This window comes from Scylla paramamosain, chromosome 32 (assembly GCF_035594125.1).
Source record: "Scylla paramamosain isolate STU-SP2022 chromosome 32, ASM3559412v1, whole genome shotgun sequence".
In the NCBI taxonomy this organism is placed as follows: Eukaryota; Metazoa; Arthropoda; class Malacostraca; order Decapoda; family Portunidae; genus Scylla; species Scylla paramamosain.
In genome coordinates this window covers 1,521,994-1,533,723 of record NC_087182.1, presented here as the reverse complement: position 1 = coordinate 1,533,723, position 11,730 = coordinate 1,521,994, and the positions used below count along the sequence as shown (strand labels likewise).

Sequence of the window (11,730 nt, the reverse complement as noted above, 5' to 3'; positions counted from 1 at the left end):
TTTTGTGTAATATAGACTATTATTTATATTGAAACTAAGAGAAATATTAATCTTTATATTTGTAATGATAACACTGACTGGGTTTGTTTACATCCTGTGCTTGGTTCGCCCTGTTCCCGCCTGAGTGAGAGAGTGGTAGAGTGACAGGCCTGATGCTCACCACCTTCTCTTCCTACTTCAGCAGAATCAAGCAGCAATTCTTTAGGACTGTTGAGAATGCCAGGAGTCCACGCAAGCGACCCCTGGAAGAGTGAGTACAGATATTTACTGTGAGGAAATAAGCGGCACCATTGTTTAGCTTTCATTTAATAACCCCTCCTCCCACCCTATTTTCTTCTTTTTTTTTTTTTTTTTGGCCCTTTAGTTTTTCTGCCTTTTTTTCTATACATACGAGGCTGCCAAGTACCGGGCTAATATTGAAATACGAGTTTTTTTTTTTTTTTTTCGTTACGTTCTGTTCATCCCTTCTTATAGATTGCCAAGTTGATAATGACAGTTAGGTACCAGTTTAGGGTTTGGCAGGACGAAGTATTGAGTTATGTACCTTATACAGAACCAATAGATATAAACAGACTGCAACGGGTGTGAAGGTAGGGGTGGGGACGGTCTCAAATAAATAGTTTACCTAATACACTTACAAGAGAGGCTTTCATTATTGTTTCCATGATTAATTTGTCAGTGGCACTCGTAGAGAATGTGTCAGTTACTGATTGTATTATTATGAAAACTCTAAACTAGTAAAAGAAATGCATGAAAAAAATATATATATGAACTATTTCAACTGCATTAAAATGAGTTGATGCCCATTAAAAAACAAAATAAATAAATAAAGAATAAAAAAAAAACTGACACACTCAATTTTGCATTTATATCACACAAGTTTATACCAGGTTACAGTTTTCTCAATAATACTTACTGATTGTTTTATTATTTCTAATTTAGTTTCTTGAGGGCATGAAATAAACAAGATCAAGAGTTTTAACAATGCACAATGACTTTATCATTCCTGATTTTTTTTTTTTTTTTTTTTTTGAGGGCATGAAAGTAACAAGAGCAGCAATTTAACAGTGGTGGACAGCAATATGCAACAATTATTTTCTTTTGCAGCAGTAGGTAGAGGAGACCTGCTGTGTAAGTAACAAGGAGAATGGAACAGTGCCACATAGAAGCTCAGAAAAGAGTCAAAAGGATTATGGCAGCCTATGATCGGCAAGTCCCGGGCCACACCTAATTTTGATGTAGACTCACCTGTAAATTGTACTTTCCTTTTTGTATTTCTTAGTTTGTTTTCTTTCCTTGGTAGAATTTTATAATTATTTGGCATTTCCTCATTTCTTCTGTTTATTTTTTGCTCTTTGTTTTTTTTTGTATCTATCCTTGATTTGTAGTGTTTTCTGTCATATTTATTTTTTCATTTACTTTCTATATCAGTTTGAATCTCTATCTTATGTATTCCTCCATTTATCACTAAAAGCCGAGAGATGATAGCAGTGATTCATGAACCTGACAGTAGGAAGGGGGGGAAGGGAAAGAGACTGTGCTACACTGATGACTGACAGCCTTCATCCACTCCAGTACAAACACTTCCTTCTGTACATTACTCTGAATCCTCTTGACTTGTACACTTCACACTTATAATATCCCAAAAACAACATTACTGAAGGCTTAAGGGTGTGTGTGTGTGTTTGGGGGGAGGGACATCTGTTACACCACACCCATGCCACTTTGTACTCACTGGATGCCAAATATTTTAAGGCACATTCTAGCACATCCAGTCTTTTTATCATGTATAATTTTCATCTCTTGCGTTGGTACTAAATATTTGCTGGTGATCTTTTTAATGTGCACCAGAGACGAGCTTGTAGACAGACAAGATGGAACCATTCTTGTATCTACAGTGACACCAGCGCTATGTAATTAATGCATGTCTGGGGTTGGGATGACAAATAGTAATACAGCACTTTCAGTAGAGCCATCCAGTGCATCCAGGTGTACACTTGTAGAATAATGATTGGTGTAATGAATAAGGTTGTGAATTGTCAGCAAGTGTAGAATGCACTCTAATTTGAATATAAGGGAAAATTATAATACTTGTCTTGATTCTCATTCCCTGTGTTACTTGTACTGTTGCTCATGTTTGTATGTTCAGTAACATTTCATTGGGCCCCTGCAGGATCAGTGACGATGAAGATGTGTCTACCAAGCAGCCCTACAAATCCCTGCGGAAAAAGACATGCACCAGCAGAGACGAGTTGCTGCCGCCCATCAACCGTAAGTCCTTTGTTGCTGGGTTTTCACTCCTTGAAGGTTGTCATACTTAAATGGCTCAGAAATACTGTAATACCTGGTGACTACAAGTAATATGGATGTTGTTATTTATTTTACTTTTTATCTTATTTATCTATTGTTTTCCAGGGTCATATCAGTTAAAGCCATCCCTGCATTGGAAGCCCCTCCCACCGCCACCTCTCACTTCCATCAAAGAGGATGAGCCAGACGTGACAGAAGTGACAGCAGTTCCTACAGTTGTGAGTTGTTTTGGAATAGTGTTTTGTTTTATGGGTGAGAAATAATGGCTGGTTTCTTTCTTTCCTTTAACTGTTACTTTTTTAGTCATGTTTTGTTTTTGCATAAGAAATGATGGCTGATTTATTTATTTATTCTTTTATTTATCTATTTTTTTTCCAAGTGTTTGTTGTTGTGTTTCCTTTAGCTGTTAGTTTTTTAATAATCCTTTGTTTGTGTGAGAAATTATTGCCTTTCATCTAATGCTACTATCTGGAAATATAACAGTATAATATCTGAATCATAACTTGCTAAAATGTATTTCTTTGCTTCTTATTATTCAAGGACAGAAAATGCTTTAAGATGACAAAAGCCACAGATGTAAGGGAGGTCACCAGCAGGCAGCCACCCATCAGGACAAAGTCTTTAGCAGTGAGGCCCCTGAGGCAAGACTCCACCCCAAGCACCTCCAGCAGGATTATCCCTCCTAAGCTCAGTACGTATGTGAGATGTAGAACCGTATTCACAAACACTCTGCTGTCTCACCACGACTATTTTCCAAGCCCACAAGGATGATTTGCTGGTTTTTCAAGTGTTTCTCCAGTTAGTAATGTAGAAATCTTGGTAATATGTCACTGGAACCATAAATACACCCTTAAAAACCTGTGTGGCTTCAACTAGAGATTTTTCAATATAGTGGAGGTGTGGTGTAGAAGTTTGTAAGCATGAATCCTGGTAATTCATGTGTTCTTCATTCCTGAAATAGATAAGATCTTCCTTATTCTGCTCTGATCCATAGAGTGGTGGTGTAATGAAATCCACATCCTTACAATTACAGGTTTTGGCTGTACCCAGATGTTCCTACTTTGTGTATATGTACAGTTATATTCTTCATAATCTTGACTAATCTGTGCTCCATTATTGACATCCCTCACTTAGGTTTGTCATATTAGAAGTTATTTTGTTACTGTTGATTTTATTTTAGATCTATTCTTTATCATTGCTTCATTTCAGATGACAGAAAAATCTTGAAAACCAACAAAAATGTAACAGTCAGAGAGAAGACAGGAGCTTGGCCCAGAAATTGTTTAGGAGCCAGCAATTATGGTGACAGTAACAAGAAGCCCCTGTCCTCTGCCTTCACCAAATGGAAACCCACCACCATAACAGAGGTATGTATGGTTGTCGACACCACATTGTTAGGCGTGTGGTCAGCAGATGGGGAGAATGTACAGAAAGAGAAAGAGAGAGAGAAGAGAGAGTTATGTGTTTATGATGCTAGCCAGGGAAATAGACAAGTAGTGTGGGTCTTCCTGCTGGATATTACATCAAAGTCTGTACAAGTTGGCATGATATTGGGAAAGAACTGTTTGAGAGAGTAAGGAAAATAAATGAGCAAAATAAAAATCTTAAATACAACATGTGTATATTGAGACACTGCCAAGTTTTGGATTATTTTATGACTTTTATGGCCTTTTTTTTATGCCTCTTTGTTGCTCTAGGCCAGATTCCCTCTTCTGTCTGTCTATCTATCTATCTATTTATCTACCAGGCCAGCAATTCTACATTTGATGGCCCAAACAAAGTACCACATACACACACATTCACACAGTAAGTCCCATCAACTCATACATAAAGGAACAGTCTTGCAGTCAACCATACTATGCCCACTCTTACATAAAAAAAAATAGATAAATAACATGCAATCAACAATTCTTTAGCCATAACATTAATCTCGATGCTGTACCATTCTTTCCGATGTGTACAGAGTATCCGCATTGAGGAGAAGAAGCAGTATCAACAGTTGTTACAGCAGTGCACCCAGAACCAGTCGCCCTCCTCTCTCTCTCCCTTGCACATTACATGCCAGATTTCTTCAAGTTCCTCCAGCTCCTCAAGGTAAAGAAAAGGTTCACTGTCATACCTGAAGTAGTCATGGAGATTTTAGGCTTTTCATTGCTATTTGGCATATCTTTCCTTAATCTTTTTCTTCTACAGCCACCTCCAGACATCATAGTGGCATGGATTTGTGATATCTAGTTTTTAGTCTCCTTAATAATAACAAGGGGGACGTAAGCAAAATTCTTAGGATCAGCAACCAGGACAGAACAAGAAATAAAGGGTTCAAGCTTGAAAAATTTAGGTTTAAGAAAAAGATAGGAAGAAATTGATTCTCAAATAGAGTGGTAGATGAATGGAATGGACTCAGTAATCATGTTGTTAGTGCTAAGACATTAAGGGGCTTTAAGAAAAGATTAGATGGATTTATGGATGGGGATGATAGGTGGAAATAGGTAGGTATATTTCATACAGGGACTGCCACGTGTAGGCCTGGTGGCTTCTTGCAGCTTCCCTTATTTCTTATGTTCTTATGTTCTTAATTGATGTATAAAAAGATTTCCTGCTTTGAAGTTTCCTATATTGCAGTGAAAGGCTTAGTGACAGACATAGGCAAGAATCACTGGTGTCATGATAAGTGCAATTCTCAACCTTTTCTTTGGTATCTGACACATCTTGCCTTTAACACCAGCTACTGTGGGGCATCTCTTCTCATTATACTGGCTAGAAATTGTAAAATGTATTCTTGTAATCCATTTCTTTCTTGTAGACGCTTATAAAAATTTCACACATTGTTTTTAGTGTTGAGAATTATTACGTGTCACAGGGAAGGGTGAAGTGTGTTCTGTGCAGTCCTGTCTGTTCTTAGGAGTAACTGTTCTTTGCAGCATTGTGTGTTCTCATTGGTAACTGTTCTTTGCAGTCCTGTCTGTTCTTAGGAGTAACCATTCTTTGCAGTGCTATGTGTTCTCAGTAGCAACCATTCTTTGCAGTCCTGTGATGCATGATGTGAGATGGTCCAGAAATTCCTCCATTGAGTCAGTCCAGTCAGATGCCGGGAGGGAGAATACATCACCTGTTATTTTTACATCCAGCAAATTATTGAGGACTTCAGAGTGAGTGTGCACTGGTCTTGTCACTGAATATTTTGCTGTTTTTTTTTTTTTTTTTTTTTTTAATCCTGAATGAGCAATAAGGGAGAGTTTGGATAGGAAGATATAGAGGCCCTTCTGTCTTGTCTATTCTGTTGACACTGGCAGAGAGAGTGAGAGAAGGAGAATTCTATGTATAATTATGTGTAGAACAGAAGACAGGCACTTTGAATAATACATATAGTTTTGCTGTTTTGCTAGATAGGTTATGGATCAAACATTGAATGTGTGAAACTGAATTATCATCTTGTATTATCAGAAGACTTATGTGAAATGTCATCTTTCTATTATAGCAAGAGCAAAACCAGCAGGAAGGAGAAGGAGGAATCAGAGGACCACAAGAGACCTGCCACTCACCAAAAATGTAAGACAAGCATGCATGGGTATGATTGGTTATATTGTGAATTTAACATTGAGTTTAACACATTCAATTATTTCTCTTAATTTACAAAATTTTTCTATTTAGTAAAGGGCTGTACATTAAAATATTTTCCCCTTTGTGTCTGGTAATGTAAATGGGAAGCTTTTACTGTATTTCCTCATGAAGTTTATTATATACACCCACTGTCGTATCCCATTGTAAATATACATACATACATATACCAAGGATGTCTTCCAAAAACAAAAGGGAAGCAAGGACAAGGCACACCAAACATTCACACCCAGTCACACACACCACTTGGTCCCTGATAGAGAAGAGAAATCACTCCTGTCTGCCTTCACTTTACAGCCATCAGTCACCTAGCTTGTAAATGCAACTTTCCTCTTTCCAGCCTCCAGATCAAAGATTCCTCTGTCAGACATAACCATGAGGAAGGAGTTCAGAAATAGCAGAGAGAAAATGAATAAGATGAGTGAATCTGTCATCAGGTGAGGGGATTGTGCATTGAGTTACTCCTAGTTCTGAGATATTTTCATTAGTATTCTCAGTCTTTCATTCCTTTTACTGCTAAACTCTGGGACTCCTTGCCTGCTTCTGTACTTTCTCCTGCCTTTGAGTTAAACTGTTACAAAAAGAAGGTTTCAAGGCACTTATCTTCAACCCTTTAGTCTACACTCTTTGGAGACTTTTAACATCAGTGGACCTTTATTTCAGTCTTTGTTGGTCAAGGCTTGTCCCCTCTTACATGAAAAGAAGAAGTCAGAAAAATTGTCTTATAATCTAACATATAGATTTGCAATCCAGGAGAGTAGGATATTTTCACAGCAGATAATGCTTGAGTTTTTCATGTTTGGTGTTTTTTTTACAACTTCCAGCAACTTGAAATATATATAAGAGTGTTTGTAGCTTAATTATGTACATTGTTTCAGGAGTGGGAGCCTGCGTACCAGTGATGAAGAGGAGTTGTCACTGGGCCAGCTAGTGCGGCAGCAGCACACCAAGGGGAAGAAGCCTGATGCAATACCTGTGATAGACTTGTGCCACTCAGATAGCGACAGCATTGAGAGTGTCAAGGGTAAGTAAGGGATTATCAAATAAGCTTTGACATGACACTGCCTCCTGTACTGAATGTTTATGAAAGTCAGCATAAATGTTTTTTAGTAATTTCATTTCTAATAGTTTATCAGCACTCATGTAGATAAAAGGCCAAGTTTGTTGTTGAGAAGTTTGTACATTTTAGTGTACCTTAACACTTTCACTGCAACACCAAACAATTAGCAGCCCCAGAAGCAATGTGTGAAGTCTTTATAAGCATGTACAAGAAAGTTAGCAATGAAAAAAAATACATTTAGCTGTTTCTTCTTAGTTCAAAGACTGGATGTGGCTGTAAAGCAAGTAAAGATGTGTCAGAGTGATTGGTAATTAAGGGAAGGTGTACCAAGTGGCAGTCAAAGGGTTAATATTCATGTCCACAGATTCTAAAAGTGAAAATCAGAATCAACATTTTAATCATTTGGTTTGTAGAGATAGAAATGCAAAGTTCCTTGTTGAGAAGCTTTTATATGTCATCGTATTCCCATGTTCATGTGTCCACAGATTCCGAAAGTGACAGTATAGAGATCGTGGATGAGTTCCCTAGTAGCAGGAGAAAAACTGATCTTCTCAAGGATTTGTACGACGGAAAGTGGATGGAGGCTAAGTAAGTGTTGTGTTCCTTAAGTGGCCACAAGTAGTCATGATTGAAGAGTATTTTTAAGCTTACCAGTCACATTCATCTCAAAAAAATTATTTTCTCAAGGATTTTTATGATATGAAATGGATGGAGGCAAAATAAGTGTTGTGTTCCTTAGTGGTCACAAATAGCTATGATTGAAGAGTGTTTTAAGCCTCATCACCCTCGTTCTGAAACACACATCACCATATCTTACTGTATTGCATTATATCTTGCATGTCTGTCCTCTTGCCTCTACAGTTACCTGGTCTTCTTTCAGACAAGATGAGTTTAGCAGTATTGACCTGAAGGCAAAGAGCAAAAGCATAAAGGATGAAGAACTACAGTCAGAAAAAATGAATCGAGTGAATGATCTCCATGAAAAAGTTAAGAAGAGGTTGAAGCAACTTGACATCATCTGTGCCATGCCAGAGAAACACAGAGCTGCCACGGCCTCAGTCAAGAAGCAAATGTTTACCCCCTTGACACCAGAGATGCAGGCAAGGCTTTCTACTCCACTATGGTTCCCTCTTTCTCTTCTGCTTTTAAAGAGTGTAAGAATATGTGCCAGAAAGTCCTCAAAAATTATCGTTTTCAGATGGTGTTATGATGTCATTTAAATTACATTACATAATCAGTGTTTCCTTTTATTCTCCTCACACCACTCTAAAACTTTTCCCTAAGCATGACATGTACCCAAACAGGTATTGAATTCATCTAATTTCCTCACATGACACATTGATTTCTTCAGGAAGAGATTGAGGCTGCACTGGTCCCATATCCAAAGTCAGAAGTTCTCATTCACAAGTTTAACATAAAGATTACTCGCCGGGACATCGCCACTCTGGACGGCTTGAACTGGCTCAATGATGAGGTGAGATTGTGACACTGAGGACCTGAAATTTATTTGTGTATGGAGGGTTTACTGTACTTGTCTTTATTTCTTTTCTCCGTAAGGGGTGAGGACCTGAAATTTATTTGTGTATGGAGGGTTTACTGTACTTGTCTTTATTTCTTTTCTCCGTAAGGGGTGAGGACCTGAAATTTATTTGTGCATGGAGGGTTTACTGTACTTGTCTTTTATTTCTTTTCTCCGTCAGGGGTCGAGGGACAAAGAGAGTGGTGTGAATGTGAAATATGAATATGAATATGAAAGTTGTGTACCTTGTCTTGGCTACCTGTGTTTTGAGTAGACAGGCTTGATATTTAACTTGAACATAACTGATCTGTTTAATCTTTATCTTAGGTTGTAAACTTGTACATGAACTCAGTAACCCTTGTCTCCAAAGCAACATTTGTTTACATTCTCATGTAACCAATTTCCTTATTCTTTACTTTAGGTGGTGAACTTTTACATGAACCTGATAATGGATCGCAGCGTGAGGAACAAGAGGCTTCCAAAGGTGTACGTCTTCAGCACTTTCTTCTATCCCAAGCTGTACCAGAGTGGCCACAAGTCTGTCTCCAGGTGGACCAAGAAGGTACAAACCACGCTGGCTTGCATATTGGGAGTACTACATGTCTCCTCAGATTCCTAAGTTCTCATTATTTATTCTTTCACTCTCAAGGTTGACAACTTAAGAGAAACTACTACTCTTCTTCCTCAGATTCCAAAGTTCTCATTTATTCTTCCTTCATTCTCAATTTTGACATCACTTACTACTTTTCTCACCCCTCAGATTCATAAGTTCTCAATATATATTCTCCCTTCACTCTCAAGGTTGACATCTTCACTTACGACATCCTACTGGTCCCTATCCACCTCGATGTCCACTGGTGCATGGCCACGGTGGACTTCAGGAAGAGGTGCATCACTTACTATGACTCCATGCTTGGTGATAACCCTGAGTGCCTTGAGGTACGTGGTGGTTTGTTGTCATGTTTGTGTGTGTTGCAGTCTCTTTATTCTTGCAGCTTTGAAAATATTGAAGTTTACTGTGTGTTGCAATGTCTTTACTCTTGTGACTTTGAAAATATTGAAGTTTACTGTGTGTTGCAATGTCTTTACTCTTGTGACTTTGAAAATATTGAAGTTACTGTGTGTGTGTGTGTGTGTGTGTGTGTGTGTGTGTGTGTGTGTTTGTAGTGGGGGGGGGATGCGTGCGTGTTGCAGTGTCTTTACTCTTACAGCTTTGAAGTTATTGAAGTTACCATGTGTATGTGTGTTGCAGCATCTTTACTCTCACACGTTTAAAAATATTGAAGTTTTAGTTAATCCTGTGTTCTTTTCAGGTGTGTTGTAGTATCTTCACTCACGCAGTCTTGAAAATATTGAAGTTTTAGTTACTGCACCAAAGTGCTTGGGAGGATAATCATATTCTTGGTATTTTCCAGCTCCTGTTGGAATATATAAAGGCTGAACACTTGGATAAGAAGAAAATAGCTTACAGAACAGCAGCCTGGAAACTGGAATGTGCAAAGGTAGGAAATATTCATATGTTCCTGCCACTTATGTTCTTTTATAAGTCACCAAGTTTGTTCATACCTCCAAGCTATTCCACTTCCACTTTCTTCCAGGACATTCCTGAACAGATGAACGGATCAGATTGTGGGATGTTCTCCTGTAAGTTTGCCGAGTTCAAGTCCCGTCTTGCCCCCCTGGACTTCACTCAGGAGGACATGCCTTACTTCCGCCAGAGGATGGTGTATGAGATCATCAAGGGCGAGCTGCTGGAGGGATAGGGAGGAGATGAAATATTACCAACCTTTACCTCAGATGATGCATGTTTATATTCCATTTTACCCAAAGTTACAGTGGATCTATTACAGTTTACACTTAGTTCGTGCATTTTGTGGATTATTTTCAGAGTAAATAACCAGTATGGTTAATCTCTAAATGACTATTAAGTTCAGAATAAAACATGGGAGTTTGTCTTTAATCAGCAATTCCCTTGTATGTTTGTATGCATGGCAATTAAACTTTTAAAAGCAAGTCACTGGATGTCTGTATCCTTTCAATCTGGGAGTCATTTTTAAAAGTTTCCGTACCTAGTAGTTCTTATGTATTTAATTTCTAGAGGAAAAGGAGGAGTAGGAGGAAGAGGAGGACAGCATGATGGGAGAGAGGAGAAGGGAGGGACTGGAGGAGGTAATAACAGAAACAGTGGTTAAAAAATAATCGGGGAAGAGGAGGAGTAGGAGGTGGTGATGGGTGAAAAGTGACAGTGGTTTTAAGTGTTTTAATGGGATTTTAGGATTGTTAAGTGAGTTTTAAGTAGATTCTAGGACTTTTAAGTGGATTTTAATGGGATTTTAGGATTTTTAAGTGGGTTTTAATGGGATTTTAAGATTTTTAAGTAGATTTTAATGTGATTTTGGGATTTTTAAGCATTTTAAGATTTTAGGGTTTAAGTGGCTTTTAATATGAATTTCAGTATCTTTAAGTAGGTTTTGATGTGGATTTTACAATTTTAAGGGAATTTTTAGTTTTTAAATGGGTTTCTGATGGATTTTAGTGTTTTTAATAAGATTTTTGTGATTTTGTGTTTAAGTGGGTTTTAATGACATTTTGGGGGGTTTAAAGGGAAATTTCAGGTTTTTAAGTGAGTTTTGAGGATATTTTGGTTTTATGTGAATTTTCATGTGTTTCAGGTTTTTTCAGCGGTTTTCATGTAATTTTCCTCTTCCTAATCCTCCTCCTCTACTTTCTTATTCTCGTTCCTCTTGTTCTTCTTGTTCTTCTTGACGTTATTACCCTTGTTCTATTTTCGCTTCTGATGCTTCTGTCCAATATTTCAAACATACGTATTTAATCCTTTCTTCACCCTCCTTCGAACAGCACAATACCGAAGGGCATTAAATTCTAATATTCCTCTTCCTTATGCCAGGTGACTGAAGGGCGCTGAGTGGCTGGCTGGGTGACAGGGAGGGACGGAACAAGGGCGTGGTATAATGGGTGCCTCTCTTGATAGACTGAGCAGGTGAAGGATATGTGTTAGGTAATGGTAGTAATGGTTTGCTTGGCTTTGTGTTTTTGTCATTATTATTGTCGTAAGTCGTTGTTTTTTTTTTTTTCCCCTATTTTTTATTTATTATTATTATTATTTTTTTAGGGGGTGAATTCTCTCTCTCTCTCTCTCTCTCTCTCTCTCTCTCTCTCTCTCTCTCTCTCTCTCTCTCTCTCTCTCTCTCTCTCTCTTCTT

General features: G+C 38.0%; 1 protein-coding gene across 1 annotated transcript; it reads left to right on the top strand.

Annotated features, from left to right (window-relative positions):
* The first annotated feature begins 84 nt into the window (after positions 1-84).
* On the top strand, positions 85-10,520 carry LOC135089001 (sentrin-specific protease 1-like). Its single transcript, XM_063984116.1, has 17 exons — positions 85-250; positions 2,174-2,271; positions 2,416-2,528; positions 2,851-3,001; positions 3,520-3,677; positions 4,274-4,404; positions 5,337-5,459; positions 5,789-5,859; positions 6,269-6,365; positions 6,807-6,952; positions 7,474-7,576; positions 7,869-8,088; positions 8,340-8,462; positions 8,929-9,069; positions 9,309-9,446; positions 9,923-10,009; positions 10,106-10,520. Exons 1-17 carry the CDS (start codon positions 153-155, stop codon positions 10,268-10,270), a joined length of 2,163 nt encoding a protein of 720 aa, XP_063840186.1. The 5' UTR covers positions 85-152; the 3' UTR covers positions 10,271-10,520.
* The last annotated feature ends 1,210 nt before the right edge of the window (positions 10,521-11,730 follow it).